This window comes from Bos javanicus, chromosome 28 (assembly GCF_032452875.1).
Source record: "Bos javanicus breed banteng chromosome 28, ARS-OSU_banteng_1.0, whole genome shotgun sequence".
In the NCBI taxonomy this organism is placed as follows: domain Eukaryota; kingdom Metazoa; phylum Chordata; class Mammalia; order Artiodactyla; family Bovidae; genus Bos; species Bos javanicus.
In genome coordinates this window covers 25,976,667-25,999,780 of record NC_083895.1, presented here as the reverse complement: position 1 = coordinate 25,999,780, position 23,114 = coordinate 25,976,667, and the positions used below count along the sequence as shown (strand labels likewise).

The 23,114-nt window shown below is 37.2% G+C and overlaps 2 protein-coding genes across 7 annotated transcripts in view; one reads left to right on the top strand and one right to left on the bottom strand.

The window, feature by feature from the left end:
• Window positions 1–2,713, bottom strand: part of MYPN (myopalladin) — a 114,458-nt gene extending 111,745 nt beyond the window's left edge. Inside the window, exon 1 of the mRNA XM_061405132.1 lies at window positions 2,615–2,713. The gene's annotated coding sequence lies outside the window, so the exon portion shown is untranslated. The remainder of the gene's footprint in view (window positions 1–2,614) is intronic.
• Window positions 2,714–12,068: 9,355 nt separating this feature from the next.
• Window positions 12,069–23,114, top strand: part of HERC4 (HECT and RLD domain containing E3 ubiquitin protein ligase 4) — a 127,690-nt gene continuing 116,644 nt past the window's right edge. For 2 of the 6 annotated variants that reach the window (XM_061405120.1, XM_061405119.1), the window contains exons 1-2: window positions 12,074–12,451; window positions 14,245–14,549. In XM_061405120.1, the coding sequence (XP_061261104.1) occupies window positions 14,324–14,549 (226 nt within the window). In that variant the 5' untranslated portion in view covers window positions 12,074–12,451; window positions 14,245–14,323. Of the gene's footprint in view, window positions 12,452–14,244; window positions 14,550–19,379; window positions 19,504–23,114 lie in introns of those variants that run through there. The other 4 variants (XM_061405126.1, XM_061405125.1, XM_061405124.1 and 1 more) reach the window with 4 other exon arrangements.

Sequence of the window (23,114 nt, the reverse complement as noted above, 5' to 3'; positions counted from 1 at the left end):
TAGGAAAGGGAAGTCAAAGAGGAAAGAATTAGCAATGTTCATCCAAGAGAGCCTTTTCTGCTCCTGATGGTGGTGTTGGCAACTCAAAACAATACTGCCAGGTGCCATGATCAATTACTTACCTTGGTGCAACAGCATTCTCATGCAACAGCATTCTAATTTCAATTGAATTTTTTTAAATAGACTTCTTTTAAATAAGTTGATAGAAGAATATGACATTTAGTTTGCTCTGAAGTCATCTTCTCATTGTAAATTAACAAATTGGAATTTTGGATGCCACAGCATTCTAATTTCAATTGCGTTTTTTTTTTTTTTAAATAGACTTCTTTTAAATAATAAGTTAATAGGAAAATATGACATTTAGTTTGCTCTCAAGTCATTTTTCTCACTGTAAATTAACAAATTGGAATTTTGGATGCTGCATTACTTGGGAGTTTGGTTAATGTAAATAACCTTGCAAAAGGACTGGATCACTATAAGAATTTCTGAAAAACAAATTAAGTTTCTGATCTTGGATACCTGAGGACCAGACAATGGAACCTGGTGATTTCATCAAGGTAATTACAAGCAGCAAGATCTAATGATAGTCAACCAACTGAACCTCCCTAAGAAGGAGTCCTATAATCCAATGTGTGACCTTTAGTATGAAATATACAAAAGGCAGGTGTATCTTGGAGATCCTGCCATAAGATATTTCCACAATATGAACGATGGGGACGGCATTTTAGCTATGATCGAGCCTATCTTTCTTGGGCTGGAGTTGTAGATAAATTGAGGACCAAAGAAAGTAAGTCAGTTATTTAAGATTGCAGTTGATATCAGCTCAGACTTGAAATTATAATTGGTGCCTCTTAGTCCAGCAAATAAAGCTATTTTCCATAGCCTTTATGAAATAATATCACAGCTGTAAAATGCACACATACCTGACTATACCTGCCTTTCCTATTTTAAAAGGTATTTATTGAGTAACTAGTATGTTCAAAGTAGTCTGCTAAGTTTTCTTCAAATCTGCTCTATATGTTTTATAATATGAGTAAATGTTTAACACTGGGAGTAGGATAGAGGAAAAAATATGATTGTTTACCAAGAATCTAATATCTGCCAGGCACCGTTCACCTGACATCTTATTTTCATTTATTATATGATTAAATTATTTTCAATAATGACAATTTTTATTTAATAATAATCTTGGATATGGCCTGATACAGTGAAGTACATTCATTTAGGGTATCACTAGAGAACTAAAACAGAAGAGGTTCTTTTCTCTCTTGCTATACACCAAGCTCCCCAGCTGCCCCCAAAATAGCTCACAAAAGACCACTATGCCTGATCCCATTTATATGAAATATCCAGAATAGGCAAATCTGCAGAAACAGTAAATTTGTGGTTGCCTAGGATTGTGGAAATGGTTGTACAAGTCTGTAGATATGGTAAAAGCCACTGAATTGTATACTTTAAATAGATGAATTGTATGGTATGTGAATTATATCTCAAGATAGCTGTAATTATTTTTAAAGTTCTGCATTTCTGCTGTCCCTTCAGATCAATCCTGAGATACCCTCTTAAGAGAATGGAGGGTTTTACAATTAATGAGTAGTAAGAGTCCCTTGGACTGCAAAGTGATCCAACCAGTCCATTCTAAAGCAGATCAGTCCTGGTCGTTCATTGGAAGGACTGATGTTGAAGCTGAAACTCCAATACTTTGGCCACCTGATGCAAAGAGCTGACTCATTTGAAAAGACCCTGATGCTGGGAAAGATTGAGGGCAGGAAGAGAAGGGGACGACAGAGGATGAGATCGTTGGATGGCATCACCAACTCGATGGACATGGGTTTGGGTGGACTCCAGGAGTTGGTGATGGACAGGGAGGGCTGGCGTGCTGCGGTTCATGGGGTTGCAAAGAGTCAGACACGACTGAGCGACTGAACTGACTGAACTGAACTTCAAAAAAATAGATAATGTAAAAATGAATTCCAGCATAGAAAATGGGAACTTACAGAAAATATGATGAGTGATAGATAAATACTATAATTGGGAATAATTCACATGACATAAAGTAAATCACTGATCTAGTTCTTTGTGAAACAACAACAGAGAAAATCTTGGCCTCCTCCAGGATTCTGTTGTCTGTCTTTGACCAGTTCAACAACTCTGTACTTCACCTATGATCAAAGAACACTGTTGCCCACCGAGTCCTATTTTGGTATCTCTAATCTTTCCTTTTTGGCTCTGCTCTTATCCAGTCTTTAAATGTCACTTGGGAATACTCTTTCCTTATTGTTCTTCCACCTGGTTTTACAAATTTCCTAGGACAGGCTCCTCCCTTTATTCCAACAAGGTAGGAGGTAAGGAAAAAAAAAAAACAGCAACAAGGTTAGAAAAAAAACAGCACCTACATACCCCAGAAAGCCCTAATTCAACAAGGTAAAAAGGGGTGGTTCAGATGAACAGCTTGGATGAGGATGGATACAAGAATAGGTTTATCGCTCTCTTAATCGTTAGATTCCTGGAGGTATCTCTTTACTAGGTGATATTAAATCGTTCAATTTCTGCCCATTCCCTTAAGAAATCACTTGCTTTACCTCCCAAAGTGAGTTCTGAAGAAGCACCTTACCTGGCACAAACTTTCGTGGATCTCTACAGGCTAAAGAGGGTTCCACTGGGGCTCCTGGTCCTTCACCTCACTTGTTGAGTGCAGGGAAATCTGCTGTGGCTTTCCCTCCGTGGGCTTGCCCATCCTGCTAATTTTAGGCTGCTTCCTCATGCGGCTGCCTTGGGTATCAGAGCATGTGGCTCCCCTCAGAGGAGCTATTTTCTCCTCCAAGTCTCATTTGTTTGTTACAACTTCTCTCTCTTCTCCTCCCCAACCCAACTCTGTATAACTGAGCTATTTTTTAGCAGTCAGTAAAATATCTTCCAGAATTATACTTACTCTAATCTGAATTTACCTGAATTCTAGGGACTAAGGAAAACTTCTTATGTTAGATTTTAGTGGTACTTCCTAGTAGCCAGATTTCCACATCATGTTTATCTAACAAACATTCACTAAGTTTCTACTGTGAATAAGGTATTAAGTCACAGGGATACAGTGATGAGCAAAGCACGTCTGTATTTCATTTATGTAATTTTGATAACAGATCTATCAAACTTCCACTGTATTCCATGATCTCTGTTAAGATGTGAGAATAAAAACTTAATAAAGCAGAGTCCCTGTCCTCAAGAGCTAATAAGATGTTTCAATATATAGACAGATTCAAAGAGGAGGGCTTATAAATTCCTTAGTTTTTATATAATGAATAAAAATTATGTCTTCATATATATTATAGGTATAATCGAACAAATTGTTCATTAACTAAGAATAAATATACAAACGCAGTGGACAAAATGGATATGCTAAACATTATCTCAAGTTTCTCCTTTCTATATCACTAGCATTTTCTATATCCCTCTGAGTAACTTTCCTGGTGGCCGACGGTAAAGAATCGGCCTGCAACGTGGGAGAACTCGGTTCAATCCCTGGGTTGGAAAGTTTCCCTGGAGAAGGGAATGGCAACCCACTCCAGTATTCTTGCCTGGAGAATTCCATGAACATAGGAGCCTGGTGGACTATAGCCCATGGGATTGGAAAGAGTTGGACACTGCTGAGCGACTATCAAGTCACAAGTCAAGTCTGAGCATCTGGCTACTTTGCGGAGCCAGAGAGATTGAAGAACCTGGAGAAACCATTTTAGGCAATCAAGGCATAGATGATGCTTATCAATATAATAAGACACACCTAAATACATGCAACTTAAGATTTTATTCTATTTGAACAGAATGAGAATGAACATATCCATCATTTATTTATATATGTAGATAATTGGCCCTGTAGAAGTTCATGGTCTTTACATGTTATCTATATGAACATAACTAAGCTCCCCATATTTGGAAAGAGGTCCTTAGCACGTTGTTGGGTAAAAATAGTTTACAAAGGTCCAAGATCCTCTGGGGTAACATACCAACTTCTATGTCTGTGCAACATACTTAAGAGGATGAAAAAATATCACAGTGATGTTCAATAAAAATTATCAGTGTCTATCTCCTGAGGTGGTATTTCTGATATTTTCTTCTTTATATTTTACCAAATTGTTTAAATTATTAACAATAATCATTAATATTTTAAAATCTATTTTAATTTTTTCTTATTTAAAAAATTTTATTTTTAATTGAAAGATAATTGCTTTATAGTATTGTGTTGGTATCTGCCATACATCAACATGAATCAGCCATAGGTATACATATGTCCCTTCCCTCTTGAACCACCCTCACACCTTCCACCCCATCCCACCCCTCTAGGTTGTCACAGAGGACCTGTTTGAGCTCCCTGAGTCATACATTTTCCATATGCTAGTGTATATGTTTCCATGCTACTCTCTCCATTCATCTCATCCTCTCCTTCCCCAACCCCTGGTCCACAAGTCTGTTCTCTGTGTCTGCATCTCCATTGCTCCCTGCAAATAGATTCATCAGTACCATCTTTCTACATTCCATATATATGTGTTAATATACGATATTTATTTTTCTCTTTCTGACTTACTTCACTCTGTATAATAGACTCTAAATTCATCCACCTCATTAGAACTGACTCAAATGTGTTCCTTTTTATGGCTGAGTAATACTCCATTGTATGTATGTACCACAACTTCTTTATCTATCTGTTGATCAACATCTAGGTTATTTCCATGTCCTAGCTATTTTAAATAGTGCTACAAAGAACACTGGGGTACACGTGTCTTTTTCAGTTATGGTTTCCTCAAAGGTATATGCCCAGTAGTGGGACTGCTGGGTCATATGGTAGATTTATTTCTAGTTTTTTAAGAAATCTCCATACTATTCTCCATAGTGACCGTGTCAATTGACATTCTCAACAACAGTACAAGAGGGTACCTATTTATCCACATCCTCTCCAGCATTTATTGTTTGTAGATTTTTTTGATGATGGCCATTCTGACCAGTGTGAGGTCATAGCTCATTGTAGTTTTGATTTGCATTTCTCTAACAATGAGCAATGTTAAGCATCTTTTCATTTGCTTATTAGCCATCTGTATGTCTTCTTTGGATAAATGTCTGTTTAGGTCTTCTGCGGAGAAGGCAATGGCACCCCCACTCCAGTACTGTTGCCTGGAAAATCCCATGGATGGAGGAGCCTGGTGGGCTGCAGTCCATGGGGTCGCTAAGAGTTGGACACGACTGAGTGACTTCACTTTCACTTTTCACTTTCATGCATTGGAGAAGGAAGTGGCAACCCACTCCAGTATTCTTGCCTGGAGAATCCCAAGGACGGGGGAGCCTGGTGGACTGCCGTCTATGGGGTCACACAGTTCGGACATGACTGAAGCGACTTAGCAGCAGCAGCAGCAGCCCACTTCTTGATTAGGTTGTTTTTCTGGTATTGAGTTGCATGAACTGCTTGTATATTTTGAAAATTAATCCTTTGTCAGCTGTTTCATTTGCTATCGTTTTCTTACATTCTGAGGACTGTTGTTTCACCTTTTTTATAGTTTCCTTTGCTGTGCAAAAGTTTCTAACTTTAATTAAGTCTCACTTGTTTATTTTTGTTTTTATTTCCATTACTCTAGGAGGTGGGTCATAGAGGATCTTGGTGTGATAAAATCTATTTTAATTTTTTAAATGAGAATTTCCCATACAAAACACATTTAATTTTAAACAGAATAGTTTTATGTTAAGTGAAAGAAACCATCTTATTCAGTCTCCCTATTTGTAACTAGGAAAAGGACGATAAGGTGTTTCATCCTTACTGTAGATTCAATGTATAATTTTATTCTCTGATGATGCAATACTTTAAAAAAAAAACCGCTTTCCAAACTAGGAATAAATTCTAACGTTTACCAACTCATACTATTTCTATTTTATGGTCAACACTCTGAGCGCTTGCAAACAGGAGCAGTTTGAAAGACGATCTTTGGAAGTTAGCTTGCTGGGTAAAGCTTCCTTTTAAAGATTGAACAGATGAAGTTTGTTGAAAGTGAGCAGCACAGAATCCTTCAGTTCACCTCTTAATATCCCTATGTTGACAAAGAGTAATTTTTCTTCTCTCTCTCTCTCTTTAAAAGTAAAATAGCAGCTTGAACTGCATGGCATTTTTCTTGGGCAAACATTTCTGTCATTTTAATGCGGTTAAACTGTATTCAGGCAATGTGGAGGTGGCAACTATAATTTGTCTTCTAGGAACACTCTGTCCTTCCTAGTCACTACTGCTCAACTGTTCTTTAGGCTATCAGATCTTACACTGAGCATATAAAAATACATTTTCAAACCCTAATGAAAACCTGTCCATAAAAATGTCTGTGTGTTATCTATTTCTAAATGCCAGTTATTTTGGCAATCTATTTCATTTTTCCAAAAGAAGCATGAGTAGCAGTATACATTTTTTTTAAAATTTGCAATCAATATGTATAAAAGTTATCTGTATGTTGGCACCAACAGTTGGTTCTAGAGCACAGAAGTTCCGAGGGGTAGGGGAAGAGGGAATGGAGTTTAAAAAGCTTTTCTATCTCCTTACTTTTGTGGCCATGTGTTGTCGGGAATCCCCCGGCAGTCCAGTGGTTAGGACTCTGTGCTTCCATTGCAGGAGCCGCTGGTTTGATCCCTGGACAGGGACCTAAGATCTTGCATGCCACAAGGCCAAAAAAAAAAACCAAACAAACAAACACATTGTCAATTTTCCGTGTAAAAAGTGATAATTGAATAAGATGCATAGCAAGTTTGTTTCCTTTATATCCTTAGTTTACAAGTTATTAATAAAAGATTCTATAGATGAGGATACTCACACTGTGGTTGATGTCTAAAAAAGAATTAGTACTGTTAATTTGACTAAAACCTGTAGTTACCATTAGTTTTAGCCCTGATCCTATTTGAAGGCTGTAAAGCATTCCACTTAAAAATATACATATATATGTGTGTGTGCATATATTTATGTTTGTGTATACATAGAAATGTACAGTCTCACTCTTTGATGTGATGAGGGTTATATTGCTGATTTACTTTGGTATGGAACCTGGCACAAGGAAGAAAATAAAGCAAACTTTCCAGATTTCATATTTCTGACAGCTGAATTAGAACTTTTCAACCTCAGATATCTTTATAAGACCCTTTGAAGTCAGTAGCAATAGCTTGATTTGCAACCCAAAGTTTGACCGTTAAGCTCTAATAGTTGAGATTTCTTCTCTTTGTTGCTATTTTAATTGTTTCCTTTAAAAGAAAAACAGATAGACTTAAAAGATTCATATATGTATAGATTCTACACTTAATATTGTATTTCTTTTGTGATGCTTATTATTAATTAGAACTTACAGCATTCTCATGATTGCTGTGGGATAAAATTAATTTAAAAGCATAGTTTATCATACAGTTAAAACTTTTTTAAAAAAGGTTTTTATTTTTTACTGCCCACACTGCACAAAAAGAAAAAAAAAAAAACCCCACAAATCAGTACAGTCATTTTGAGCACTCTCTCTGTTTAGAAAGTATAGTAACTGGAATAATCATGCTGTAATTTCAAAGGCATGGACACATCCCCACATACTGGTCAATAGCCACATTACATGTGATTTTTTTCAGGCTTATGCCTGTTTGAATGCCAGTTGAATTCTTGTAATAAGGGGATAGAAAACAGAAAGAAATTATAGAGAATTATAAAAGAGAGCATTTAAAAAATGTTTCAGATTGTTATAATATGATCATTACTACTGTTTCATGCTGGGATACTGAGAAGGAAATTGGAGTCAGAATGTAAATTTAGAGTGGGAAATGAGATTAGTATAAATGTGAGAGTGAAAGTTGAGAAGGATTCTATAATAAATATCTAGAATTATTATTCTTCATGTTGTTGATTAAGTGACATATAACATATAATATTATCAAGAAAACTGTTTTGCTTGCATCTATTAAAAAGAGCAAATTTCTTCTGTGCTTTTTCATTTATGTGGCAGAAGAGAAATCTTTCTTTCATCTCACTCATTTCAGGGCTAGGTCCATACCCAGTAAGACAACATTAAGGACTTTTAAAATGCAATTCAGAAGGAAGAAAAAAATTTATGGGCTGAATTCTGTCCCCCTCCTCCCCAATTCATATGCTGAAATCCTAATCTCCAGTAAGTCAGAATGTGACTGCATTCTGAATGTGGAGATAGGGCCCAACCCGTTACACCTGGTGTTTCTATAAGAAAAGACTAGGACAGAGAGAATGCACAGAGGGAGGAATGGCCATGTGAACACCCAGGGAGAAGGTAGCCATCTGTAAGTTAAGAAGAGAGACCTCAGAAGAAACCTGCCAAGACCTTGATATCTAACTTCTCGCCTCTAGCATCATGAGAAAATCAATTTTTGTTGTTTAAGCCGTCCAGTCTGTGGGATTTTTGTTATGGCAGCCCTAGGAAACTAATATAGGAATACACTCTTGATTTTTCAGACTTAAGGCCAAAACAGACCACTTCGTTTTTCCTAGTCAAGATTTGTTCTTCTTCCCTCATCAGCCATCCTCATTGTGGTAAATGTCCTCAAGTCAGAAAGCTCCTAGTGGCCCAGTACTCCTCCCATTCCCTGATCCCCTACAAACCATCCATCCCAACTCTGTTAATTCTATTTTCAAAGGATGTTTTAATATAAATTAATTAATTTTTATTTTTGGTGGTGAGCTGAGGCTACTCCTTGTTGTGGTGCACAGGCCTGTCTTTGTGGTGGCTTCTCTTGTTACAGAGCACAAGCTATACATGACATATATAATATAATAAATAGAATATTATACACTTATGTATTATACACATGAATATCAGGTAGTGATAACAGACATAAGAGAAAATAAAGCAGGGTAAGTTATAGAAAGTGAGGGGCTGGTTTTTTGGGTAGGGTGATCAGGGAAGACTGTGGAGGTAATATGACTGCAGAATTGAATGAAGGAGGTCAGGTGGTATACAGCACAAGCAATATGGCTAGATGGAAGGGAGCAAGGGAAAGAGTGGGACAGGATGAACACCTATTTCTCAACAGTCTGAGCATTTTTTTAAGTGAAAATAACACAAGAGGTAAAACATATTTTACTTTTGTTCTATACTAAAATTATATCATTGTGATATGGAATGCTTTCCCAAATGTTCTCTTACTACTGGTAGTTCAGGAGAGGTAATATTAGTAATAGTAAAGCTGACATTTACAAAACACTGGCCAAGTTCAAGGTATTGTACACGTTATCTTATTAAATTCCCACAACCTAGTGAGGATTATTAATTTCCCCCATTTATAGAAACTGTGACTGAGAAGTAATTTTCTGTAAAACAGACCATTAGTAAATGTCTGTAGGTATCTTTGGGAGGATAGAAGGACAGAGGTCTGAGTGGCCTGTAGGTTCAGGCTCTGAATCCAGACAAACCAGCACCACAGCCCATACTTACTCATGATCAGTTACTCATGCTGCTTTTATACAACAAATTTATATTATCCTACTAACCTTCTGACCCTATGCTTATTTCACTTTAAAGGTAATCACAGCCTTTTTTCTGATATCTTACCTCACAGTTTCATAGATTTATAAGGTTAAAAGGGACATCTACAAGTCTATTCCACTTTCTACAAGCAAGATCTATATTGTAAAATATTGTAGAGATGCATCCACATAGCAGAGATAGCTGTCCACCAATTCGTGCTCTCTTCTCTGGTATAAAGTAGTACCTGAAACTCAGCAGAGGTTGTTTCCTAGTCCCCTTGCATCTTGGTGTGTATTTTTTCCTAACATTATGTGTGCAGATGTGAAGTGGTATGTGGCACCTCCCCAGACAAAAATCACCCCCCCCCACTTTGTACTTCTTATTTGGTATTGGGGGTAGGTATAGCCAATTAACACTTTTGTGGTAGTTTCAGGTGAACAGGGGAGAACTTGGCCATACATACACATGTATTCCATACATGTATCCATTCTCCCCCAAATCCCACTTCCATCCAAGCTGCCACATAATGTTGAACAGAGTTCCATGTGGTATACAATAGGTCCTTGTTGGTTATCCATTTTAAATACAGCAGTGTGTACATGATCATCCCAAACTCCCTAACTATCCCTCCCCCCTCCATACGTTCCTTTTCTAAGTCTGTGACCAGACAAAACTTTTAAGAAGCTCCTGGTGCCCTCATCTCCTGGAGCTCCTGGAAATTAGTTTTCACTCATTAGGAATACTCAGTGGAATGTTTAAAAGGTAAAAAAACTCTTACCACATTAGGACTCATATTTAGTGTCTATTTGTTGCAGCATCTGTTACATACCTTGAAGACTCAAATCCCACAACTTCCCCTTTAATGATACATTCAGAGACATAAAGTCCTGAAGGTTAAAAGACAACAAAAGCCCTACAAGGGCAATGAAGCTATCAGAATAAGAATTAAGTATGTTTCATGAGCATCATTACCACTCCCAACATTGAAATTATGCTTTCTTTAAGTACCTTATAATTTTTACTCTTATTTCTGTAATATACAGAACTAAGGTTGTGGGTTGAATTGGGTTGCCCAGAGACAATTGAAGTCCTCACTTCCAGTACCTGAGGATGTGACCTTATTTGGAAATAGGGTCATTGCAGATGCAATGCAGTTAAAAAAGAGGTCACAATCGATCAAGGTGGGAGTTAATCCAATGACTGATTTCCTTATAAGAGGGAAGGACACAGAGGCACAGAGAAGAAAATCATGTGGAGATGGAGGCAGAAATTAGTGTTACCTCTAGAAGCCAAAAAATGCCAAGAACTGTCAACAACCATCACAATCTAGGAGATAAGTATGGAGAAAATTCTCTGAGGTCCCAGGAGACAGCCAGCCCTGCTGCCACTTTGATTTCAGACTTCTGGCTTCCACAACTGTGAGACAATACATTTGTTGTTTTAAGCAAGCAGAAATCCAGTTTGCGGTATTGTGTTATGGCAGCCCTAAGGAATTAATAATACACATGCTATGCTAAGTCGTTTCAGTCATGTCTGACTCTGTGCGACCCCATAGACGGCAGCCCACCAGGCTCCCCTGTCCCTGGGATTCTCCAGGCAAGAACACTGGAGTGGGCTGCCATTTCCTTCTCCAATGCATGAAAGTGAAAAGTGAAAGTTAAGTCGCTCTGTCGTGCCCGACTCTTAGGGACCCCATGAACTGCAGCCTACCAGGCAGGCTCCTCCGTCCATGGGACCCTTCTGGCAAGAGCACTGGAGAGGGGTGCCATTGCCTTTTCCATACACATACTAATAATACACATACACAGATACTGTCCAATCTGTGATATATTTTTCAATACGATAAAGAAATAATGGCTTACTGTGGAATTTTTTCTAGGTTCTCAACATTCTTAAGTCAAGGTACTAGAAAAGTGTGACATAAAGTTTCAAGAGTGCCTTGTTTTAAGTTTCCCCCCTTGACTGGTCTAGGAAATGCAGTTTGTTTATGTGAAGCTGGAACTCCAGCCACACACATTGCTTAATTTTCTCTGAATGAAAGAGGCCCTACATAATGTTTATCTTCAAGAAGGAGTGCAGAAAGTGATGGCAGCCTACATTTTATCAGGAGCATGAACGTGTGCTGATATTTAATGCCAACAGGCTCCATCATTGCTGTGAATACATCTGGTATGCTCAGATTAGCTCCATGTGAGGCTAAGGGATAAAATAAAAGACTTCACCAGCCTTTATTTACATGTTTGCGATGTTTTTTCTGCGACTTCAAATTCTCCTTGGATAAAGGTGGAATAAAATAATAGACTGGAACCAATAAGGAAAAAGACAAGCTAGCCAAAAAACGAAGAAATTTCTTCACTAAAAGGTCCTTGTGCACGCTGAAACGCTGTTACAAGACACATCAAACGCCTCCGCTCGTCTTGCAAACCCCAACTTGTGCATTTGGCATTTTCCTCTAAAGGAAACGCAAAACAGCACACTACGCAGGCGCCCGGGTCGGTGTGCCCTGGGAGGATTCCGGCGCAGGCGCGCGGGCCGGGAAGTGGGCGGGCTCGCGCGCGTGCTCTGCGATTCACTTCCGGCCAGCCCCTCCCCCTCCCCCGCGTTACCACCTCCCCCTCTCCCTTCTCCTCCCCAGTCTCTCCCCCTGTTCTCCCCACCCCTAGTTCTCTCCGCTTCTCTCTCCTCCCGTCCTTCCCCTCCCGCTCCATCCGGGTAGCTGACGGCTGGCTCTGGACTGGACAGCAGTGGCGGCTGCTTTTCTCTGAGGAGCCTGGTAAAGTTTCACAGGAGCCGAAGAGAGGAGCAGAGGAGCACCTTCACCGACGTCGGAGGAGCGCTGGTGTTCGCCGCCACTGGCTGAAGGAGGAGGGTCCAGGAGCCGGAGACCAGCCTCAGCTGCCGCGCTGCCTCGCTCTCGGGGGAGGCGCCGCCCCCAGCCGCCCTGGGCTTCCCCTGCCTTGAGGGGTCCGGTGAGTCGTTGCCCGGGCGGGTTCGGGGGCGTGTGACGGCGTTAGGGAGGGGGCAGGCCGGGCTGGGCGGATACAGGCCAGCCTGGCGCTGGGTGCTTTCTCAGCGTTTCCTCGGGGTGGGGGGGTGGGGGACGCGGGCAGTGCCGGGCCCCTTGGCCCGGGGGCTGGAATGTCGCACGTCCCTGGGGAAGGGCTTCCTTGGGACTAGGGCCGCCGAGGTGCGGAACCTCGTCCGCTGGCCTCTGCGGCTGCTGCGAGCGGGCGGCTGCCGTAGTTGACTGGTCTGCCCGTGAGGTTGGGTGTGTGCAGATGATTTCTCTCCCGCGGTTCCCCTGAGCTGTTCTGAGTGCATGTTCAGGGAATGATGGGAATAAAGTGCTTCTCTTTCCCCTACCTGTTGCTGGCGAGAGGACGTCTTTCTCATAACCCCTCTGACTTTTTAAAGAAAAGGATGGATAAACCTCGTGCATTGAAATTAAGGGTGTTTTCCTGTCCTCGAAAAAACAGAGCAAAAGCCGATCAGACAATGCATAACTCACGGGAACTATCGGGTTCAGATGCCCCAAAAGAATGAAATGAAACTTTTCCTAATGGGTGGGTCATGGATGGAATGAGACAGCTTCAGCATTAGTGCTAGCCTGAACGTAGGAAAGTTGGGTTTGGAAACTTCTTAGGTTCTGTATAAGGAATGTGGGTGACTACAACGGGAATAAGACGGGCTTCCTGTAATTGTGTTATTTAGTACGCGATGTGTCTAAAAATCTGTGTAGGTTTAGATGAAGTGAGCTCTTTGTTACCGTGTCTATGTAAGCGAAGAAATATTCAGTGTACTGGAAAGTTCTACAGATTTCGCCATCAGACTATCAGTGTCCCAATCCCCATTTCTGTTCTTGAAAAATCGACAGTGCCAGTGTTATTTGCAGTTCTCCCCCCTCCATCTTCAAATAATTGTCTCCGGGGTATAGATAGACATAGATTGCCTTGGGGAAGTATTTTTCAGTCATGGTTACCACTCGTAATAGAAAATGTTGAATTTTGGGGGAGAGTCTTGATCTTTAAACTGCATACTTTTGTATTATAATTAGGTACACTGGTTTAGTTTTTAAATTTAATTGTGAGGTCAGAGTGTTAATATTTTGATTTGTAAGGTATGATCTTTGGAGGCGGTTTTCTTAAGATCAGAGTTTAACTAGAGAACTATAATTTTCCCTGGGACCTCTTACTATGAATAGTTGGAAGAGTCTTTAAATTGTGGGAAACTCAAAGTTTCCATTATTTTTTTTTTTTTCTAGTACAGATAAGAACTTTAGTTTTCTGTTAATGTGGAGGTAGGTATTATTAGAAGGTCTAATTATTCACGTATTCTGTGACTTGAGGGAGATTGCAAGCGTTTATGTTTCTGTAGTCTTACGTTTTTCACTGAATATATATCTGATTTTTGGGGGCAGTGGACAGATGTCTTATATCTTACTCCCACTGAAATTATCCAAAGCAAAAAAAGATTAACTTCGTCAAGATACTTAATATTTCAGTTAGTCTGTCAGAAGATAGCAAGTCAAAGCTAATTAATAATAAAGTTTTGTAGTTATGGGAAGTGATGTATTTTTCCTGAACGTTTCTATGTAATAATTTTAAGAATATACCACTGATTGGTTTTGGAAACTGAATGATACTTATGTAGCATATTACAGCTTTCATGTTTAATACAAATTGATTATTGTAGCCTAGCGCTTGAAAGAACAATTATACATTGTTTTCTTTGAAGTCATACTAACTCTTTTCTGTCTTCTCAGACATAGGGATACCTCCAACTTGCCAGTGTTTCAGAAGGGAGTTTTTTATTGAAGCTGGAAGACCAGAAGAATCACGAACATGTTGTGCTGGGGAAATGCTTCTTTTGGACAGCTAGGTTTGGGTGGAATTGATGAAGAAATTGTACTAGAGCCCAGAAAAAGTGACTTTTTTATAAATAAAAAGGTTCGAGATGTAGGATGTGGACTCAGACATACTGTATTTGTTCTGGATGATGGAACAGTGTACACGTGTGGATGTAATGATCTAGGGCAGCTAGGTCATGAAAAATCCAGAAAGAAACCAGGTAAGTTGAAAAATTTTTTGTTTGCTCTTCTAATAGTTATATTGTTTGAAATGTCAAACAATTTTGCTAAACTCATATGTTTTTTAAGCTTTAAAAGCAAACTAGGCCTTAAATATATCCTTTACAGTTTGCATGCTTCTAAGAACTTATTTTGTTTTTTTTTTTAACTGCTGCTCTTATAATGTATGAGGCTGTGGTTTCAGAAATTAATTTTGGTGATGTAAAACAATAGAGAAAACTACCTTGCAGTATATAGATCTTCTTTGATACTGAGTATATTGATAAAGTATATACAGTATATAGGTCCTTTTTTATAAGTACTGTTCAGCCACACTGAGCAGATTTTAAATGTATATTTTACTGTGTGCTTTCCGTATATCAGAAAGGGGGGAAATTTAAGATGAAACCTTTTTACTTGACTAAAACATAATCCTAATTATTCTGTTGTTCTCTCTGTTGTATTTTAAATATACGATTTTATTTAGTTTGACATGTTTTTTATTTCCCTAGTTTCCTACTTTCAAGTAGTAACACTAGCTACTGAAAGTTTTGTGTCTATGAGATGTCCTGATAATGTAGTAGCCATACAAACCAAATTTAAAATAATTTGTAGGATACTGAGAATTTTGAGGAATTTGGTCACATTTCATGTTCTGTTTTCCTTGTTATACGTATTTTAAAGTAAAATATTACCACACTTAGAAATATGTGAATTTTTTTTTCAATTGTGTTAACTAAAAGTTAATTCTTACGATGGTAAATTCAGATAAGATTACAGCTGTACTGATTCACAATTTATTTTAACTTTAACAATAATGGCATCTAAGTGTTTTCTATGGCAGTTATTTTTCTTTACCACATCAATATTTAAGTGGTTTTTTTCTTGTTAGTCTTTTAAGAGGTTAATGAAGGTATAAGATATTAAAGGTGTTAAAGCATGTTACTCATTTTTCATAATCATTTCACCACCATGCCCAACCTCATTCTTCTAACTTGTAAATTACTGTGTAGTTTTCATCTTTTTTTGGTTGATAGTTTTAATCTCTTTTCTTCTGCTTTAATTTGTAATTTAATTTTTTTTTGTGGATGAATGGTAGTGATGCTTAATACAAGAGGTTTAATTATTGCAAAACAAGGTAAATGGTAGTTTTCTCCTACTCTGCCTCATGAAGAATATTCTATGGAATCATCAGATTTTCATAATCTTAGACATTGAGATTGTCATGTTGTTAAACATGAGTGGTAATTTGTTGATACCTATTTGTAATCACTGCTTCAGAGGCAGATGGGTCCTTTACCTTTTTTACTTAGCTTGGAATACTGTCTCAGGTTGAGATTTTCATGGTAATGGGGCTGTTACTATTCTTATACTTAACATGCCCCACAAATGTAACTGAACATATCTCTGTTTTGCTTTAGTAATTCCTGAGAGGCTACAGGGCAAGTAGAAAGTACAAAGCTAGCACATAGAAATTGCCAATATGGTTACTAAAATTTACTAAGATTTAAATTCTTTAAATGTTATTGAACATCTATTCTATGTCCAAGACAAGGGTGGTAGACACCGTGTGCTAATAGTATAATGACTTAGTACCTGGAACAGCTTTTAACCCTATAGGTGAGGTTCGCCAGAAGAGGCTTCTTTGTGGCCATGTTGACATTGTGATGATTGCATTGTGACCTTTATATCACTGTTGCTTCATCCTGGAGCCATTATTTGGGAATATAAAGTTGGGAGGGTGGGTTTACCTGTTTTGATACCTCTTTAGGATTGCCTTATTGTTCAGAGTACGTCACAGTCTATGGGATAGAAAAATGAAAGGCATACATAAACTTTATCTTTGAAAAATTTAGAGCCTTGGTTGGGCATTAAGGCATACGTAAATGAAATAACTAGAGAGAATTGAAATTCTTCATGATGTGGCATGTATTTTGAGACTAGGAAGTTTAAATGATGAGAAATGTCATTGGATGGAATTGAAGATTTCTGGGAAAAATGAAGTCTTAAGTTTAATTTGATGATTGATCACATAAATTGCCAGAAAGTAAATCTGGAGCTGAAATAGCTAGCTTTATAGGAGAGAGTCTTTATCCTGAGAAAAACTTTTATTACTAGAAGGTCAAATTAAATGATGTATTGAAGTGTACTGAGTTACATAGGTAGGAAAAGTAAAATGTCAAATGGAGGTAGTTGCTCCAATAGGGACTTAATCTTAAATCAGTTTTGATTTAAGGGGATTGGGTAGAAAATGTAATAATGCTTTTAACTAAAATTATTTCCCGTTGGAATAATTCCTTAATGATTTAAATGTGCTTCTTCCCTAACCATTTTTAAAACATTTGTGAGTTTGAGAAATGAATTAGAAGATTTGGAGGTTTTCTTATTTAATTTGTTTTAAAGTCTCCTGGGAAGAGAATGAGTCTGGTTGAATTTTAGGACCATATAATAGACATCATTCACTTCATCAGAGCCTTAAACTTGAGTCATGAAGAAAGCAAACAGAGCTAAGAATTGTTTTCTTACAGAAATTCACTTTATAAACATACTAAATATTAAGGAGTAAAAGTGGAAGAGGTGGCCTTATTCATAGATAAGCTATTCTTGAGAGGCATGATAACCTCCTGGAGGACTCTATACCCTTATAGTGTAGTAAATAGATTTGTCCTATGGCCTGTTGGGAGAAGTTTCCATTCTGGACATTCTAGTAACCACTTGGGGAGAGTTCACTGATTTCCTTTATTATACTAAGAATGCAGATTAAGTACATGTTCATCTTCGTTCTCTTGTATATGCATATTCCTTGCTATCACTACTACTACTTTCTGAACTATTTGCAGAGAAGTGTGTATCTATTTCACTTTCTTGTATATATTTTTCCCTAATAGGAATTTTTTTAAACCTTCTAAAATTTAGAACCTCTCAATTTCCTCCTTTATTCATAGCTAACAGGTAGATAGTATAGTTAATCTTCAAAGTGATAGGTCAGTCCACCTAAGTAAAATTGTTTTATTTTTGTACTTCTAAATTTGCTTCTGAAATTTTAAGATAACATTTAGAAGGTGTACTTTTCTTATTAAGATTATTTACTCACTCTCTATCTAGCCATAGATAAGATTTCGTGTTCATGGTCCTAAATAAATGTTTTACACATCTATTTTTGTTTTCTGTTAGACATAGTGCTAAACTTTTATATCCATAATTTGCAAATAATGTGATCAGATCAGATCACTCAGTCGTGCCCGACTCTTTGCGACCCCATGAATCGCAGCACGCCAGGCCTCCCTGTCCATCACCAACTCCCGGAGTTCACCCAGACTCATGTCCATCGAGTCAGTGATGCCATCCAGCCATCTCATCCTCTGGCGTCCCCTTCTCCTCCTGCCCCCAATATCCCTCCCAGCATCAGAGTCTTTTCCAATGAGTCAACTCTTCGCATGAGGTGGCCAAAGTACTGGAGTTTCAGCTTCAGCATCATTCCTTCCAAAGAAATCCCAGGGCTGATCTCCTTCAGAATGGACTGGTTGGATCTCCTTGCAGTCCAAGGGACTCTCAAGAGTCTTTTCCAACACCACAGTTCAAAAGCATCAATTCTTCGGTGCTCAGCCTTCTTCACAGTCCAACTCTCACATCCATACATGACCACAGGAAAAACCATGTTAAAACGACTGTTCTAATAACTTTTTATGGTGTACAAAGTTCTTTCAAATGGATTATGTATCTCTTTTAACCCTCACAGCAGTCTTGCATATCAGCTGACAGGTGTTATGGTCCTCCTTTTTCAGATGAGGAAACTGAAGTTAAGAGTTTAATCATTAGCAAATATTAGACCACTCTAAATTCTGTAGTTTTTATCTTTATCCCACAAAGTTTTGCCCCTGCCATGTTAGAATGTAGAGAAATATTTATTCATCTAGGAGGAAGCTAGTTTCCATCATTATTTAAATGTAATTCTGAGGGCTTTAAAAAAATCTCTCAAAAGTTACTATTTTATAACTAAAGGTTATACAGTGAAGACATCATGTTTTATTATCCCTCACTGGTCCCTTCCCTGTGCATAAATTCCAAGTGAAGTCATTTTAGGAACCCTGTAAGAAGGGTGAGAATTCTGTTTCAGATATAATACTCCTATCAACACAAACTAAAAATTCAAATATGTATATTTTATTCTTGAACCAAAGACTGACTTCATTGCAAAGCCAGCAGTAGATAAAATTTTGAACAGTATGAGAAAATTTATTATAGCTTGTGCTCAACTCTTCTACAGAAGATAAAAAGATTATGAGCATTGATTCTGTTTTTTTGTGTCCCTAAATGGTAATATCTGTTGATCATTGCAATGAAAACACTTTGGTCATATAGCAGTAATTTGCTTGCCTCTCTTGCTTCCTCATTTCCTGACTTGTTTTCTCTGTTCATAAAACATAAATTTATAAATGACTTCCTTAAAAATAGTTGAAATTTGAAAAACAATATAGGAAAATAAATGTATAAATATGGGAAATACAATTATTCACATTAGAGTAGATTAAAAATTGCAAATTATCCCATATATTGCTTAATGAATCAAAGCATATAATACCAAAGAAGCTGTTTTATAACTCCCAATTTTCACAGTACCTTCTAAGGAAGAGAAAGATGTGGATGATATGAAGACTTGAAAAAATGATTATTTGGGTCAGGAATGGAGTCTTGCTTTGGACACTTTACTATGAGAAAGGTTAGTGTCCAAGAGTCACAGTGTCGAGGGTAGGGAAAAAAATCATAATGCAAACAGTTGACTACTGTTAGAGAGATGTATAATAATACTTTACTTTGTGTAGGACCCTACATCTGAGGAATTTCAAGAGCATTACACAATAACTCATGGTTCCTTTCAAAATGCTTGTGACACAGTTTGCAAGAATTATCCTCATCTTAGGGGATAAATTTACGGAGAAATGGCAGCACAAGTTGGTAAGTAACTTGTCAAAACAGCAGGTGACTGGTGAAAAGCTATAAATTGAATCTGAAAATTTAAGTCTCCCAGTCTCCTACCTTATTCACTTAATTGTGCTTATGTTTAAAATTATTTACAATAGTATATTCTATTTGAGGAAGATCAAATTCTAATGCACAGATTTTTTTTTTTCTGCCATTCTGCTGATGGCTTATTGAAATGAATCATTATTTTACCGAGATGCTTGCCTTGTGATACCACTTTGGTACTTCATTATAACCGTGTGTGTTATGAAGAATATTTAAACCAAGGAACAAAAACTTAACTATGGTGACACCCAGTTCTTTCTCTTCGTTCTGTTATATATCATATTCTGTATCCCTTTGTGCTAATGCTATGCTGTGCTACTATCCAAGGTCCATAGTAACTGCCTGGCACAACATATTTGGTGGTTAACATTGGAACTTTGGGTTAATTATATTGTATCAAGTCTGCCATGGTATCTCTCTGTAGGATGCATTGGTTTGGAGAATGCTTTATAAACCCATTAACCAGTAGAAAAGCAATAATAGTAGTAGATGCCTAATCTGAGCAGTCTAACAAATAGAAGCTTTTTAAAATGATTTGGAACCAATGATTTTGTCTTTGTGTTTGATATGTTAGTGTTTTTATCTGATTGGAAATGGAGCCACATATTTTCCTTGAAAGAACAGGAGGATGGAATATTTCAGTTACACAGTTTGAGCAGTTACTAAGGATTCTTGTTACAGATGGCAGCCTAGGTGGTCTAGTTTCCATTGTCTTTGAATAAGTACAGTCTGTGTCTCAGTATCCATGGAGGATTGGTTCCAGCACCCTCGCTGATACCAAAATCCATGGATGCTCAAGTTCCTTATATAAAATGGCATAGTGTTTGCATATAACCTTTGCATGTATTTAAAATTATTTCTGGTTTATAGTACCTAGTACAATGTAAATAGTTATAAATACAATGTAAATGATACGTAAATAACTTTTGGCATGGCAAATTCAAGTTTTGCTTTTTGGAAATTTCTGGGATTTTTTCCCCCTTAAATGTAGTTGACCCTTGAACAACATGAGTGTTAGGTGTACTGATCTTCCATGCAGTTGAAAAGCCTCATACTGTTATCTCTACCTTAAAAACAGAAATTGAAGAGACTCACTCAAGGGCAAGAAGCAGAAACAATTTGGATAGAATCAGAACTCAAACCCTAGTTTTATGATTCCACATATTGTGATCTCTAATTGAACATAAACTTTTCCCTACACTTAAAGATCTGTAAAATGAAAATACAAGTATTTATTGAAGTAAACTCATGTATAAGTAAGTGGATCTGTGCAGTTCAAACACATGTTGTTTAAGGGTTAGCTGTGTTTTCCATCCACATGTTGGTTGAATGCTGAGATAAGGAACTCATGGAAAAGGAGGGCCGACTGTGTTCTTTGGGTTCTATGTCCCCAATATGTCATATGAGTGTAGCACTGTTGTAAAAGGTCATTTTTCACAAATCTCATGTATTTTTTTTTTTCATGTATTTTTAAAATTGTTTTGAAGAAATAAAGTCTCACTTCAAAGATATTAAATTTTCCTAGGCAAAAGGTGTATCAGATATGTGAGATACATGTTAAAACAATGGAGGAAATGTATTCAGCCATTGTTACAGGGTTTCTTTGGACTAGGATTATGTTAGTAAGTAGAAAAGTGGAAATCATTAATAAATAAACCATATTAAAGAGCCCATGGTTTTCTCCTTTCAGTTTCTATGGATGTTTTTTCCAGGCTGATGGAATTTAAAAGGCAGTAATTATTTTTATATCTTGATGAATCGTTATGGTTACTTTACATGCAAGAAAAACGTGTGCTGAGTATAATTGTATTATTGAAGTTAATTTGGTTAAAAGGGAAATTTCTTGAATTTTGATGGCATTCTTTAATCCATAGTATTTTGTTTACATGAATTACTCATTTTTCTTCAGTTCTAGTACTGCAGAGTTTTATTTCAGCTTTTCTAGCCCATGAAGAAAACATTCTGTAATCCTTTAGTAATGTGTTTTTCACATTACTTTAAAATACCTTGCTGCTGCTGCTAAGTCTCTTCAGTCGTGTCCGACTCTGTGCGACCCCATAGACGGCAGCCCACCAGGCTCCCGAGTCCCTGGGATTCTCCAGGCAAGAACACTAGAGTGGGTTGCCATTTCCTTCTCCAGTTCAGGAAAGTGAAAGTGAAGTAGCTCAGTCTTGTCTGACTCTTCGAAACCCCATGGATTGTAGCCTACCAGGCTCCTCAGTCCATGGGATTTTCCATGCAAGAGTACTGGAGTGGGGTGCCATTGCCTTTTCTGTAAAATACCTTATTTCTTTATTAATATCTAAGTTTAGTCTCATTTTATTCTTTTGCTGGGTGTCACTGTTTTGAAATAACACATTTTTAGTTTTTGATGGTTTTATTACATATTCTTGGTAGTGAAATTAGAAAATATAGGGAAAATAAAAATCAACCATAATGCCGTCATGCACAGATAAATACTGCCGTCATTTAACAGTTTTTCTGTATTCATATATTAATATATTTCTGATTATGGACTGGGAATATGTTCTTGTTTCTCAACTATTTTTCATTAATAATTGAATAACAATTTAGTAAGTATTCTCTATGGTTTTAAAATACCATTTTAAAATGGTATTATGGTGGGGATGTTGTTAATGATTATTTAACATTTCATTATTTAAATATACCAAAATTTGTGTTCTTTTATTTTCTGGAACTTGTTTCCAGATTTTTGTTGTAAGTAATGCCACCACAAACATGTACATCAGTTTAGTCTTTATTTCCTCCCTGTTTATTTCTTAAGGAGAAAGAACATCTTTAATTTTAGCATATCTGAAAGGAACAATAACTAAATTTATTTTAAAAAATTTAACACAGTTTTGTCTCACTTTACAAAGTTGATAAATTCATTAGAAAATATTTATAAATGGAACTTTAAAAATGTATATTATTTGATAAGCTTCTAAGTGTAATGTGATATTATCATTTAAAGATCTAGAAGGGAAGAATTATTTTAAGCACATAGAAATGCATATAAAATATGCTGTATTATAAATGTATAAACAGAGTGCTGTGTTGAGATGAATAGTATAACCCTTTGGGATGGAGTGGATTGTAGATGAGTTTCTAAAGGGAAGATAGCATATGAACTGGAAGAATATATAGTATTTCAAGGAGGAAAGAATGAAGAAGAATGCTGTGTAGGTAAAGCACCTCAAATGGAAATAGGCAGATATGAGGCCTACTGAGAGAATACTATTTCAGTTAACTGAAATGTCTTCGAATAGTGAGCTAGAAGGTTAGAAAAGTAAAATTGAGGTCAGATTATAGAGTTAATGAAGTTAGGGAGCCTGAATTTAATTTGGTAGATATCTTTTGATGTCTGTAGTTTGCAATAGGTCATATCTGGTTTTTATAGAAGGGAGATAATTTGGAGGTAGAGAAACTAATTAGACTATGAGAGTAGCTCTTTAAAACAAGAAGGGAGCATGACATTAGGGAGACAAAGAATGGATGGGCTTTGGTAACCAGAAGGAAATGAATGGTCAGGGTAAAGG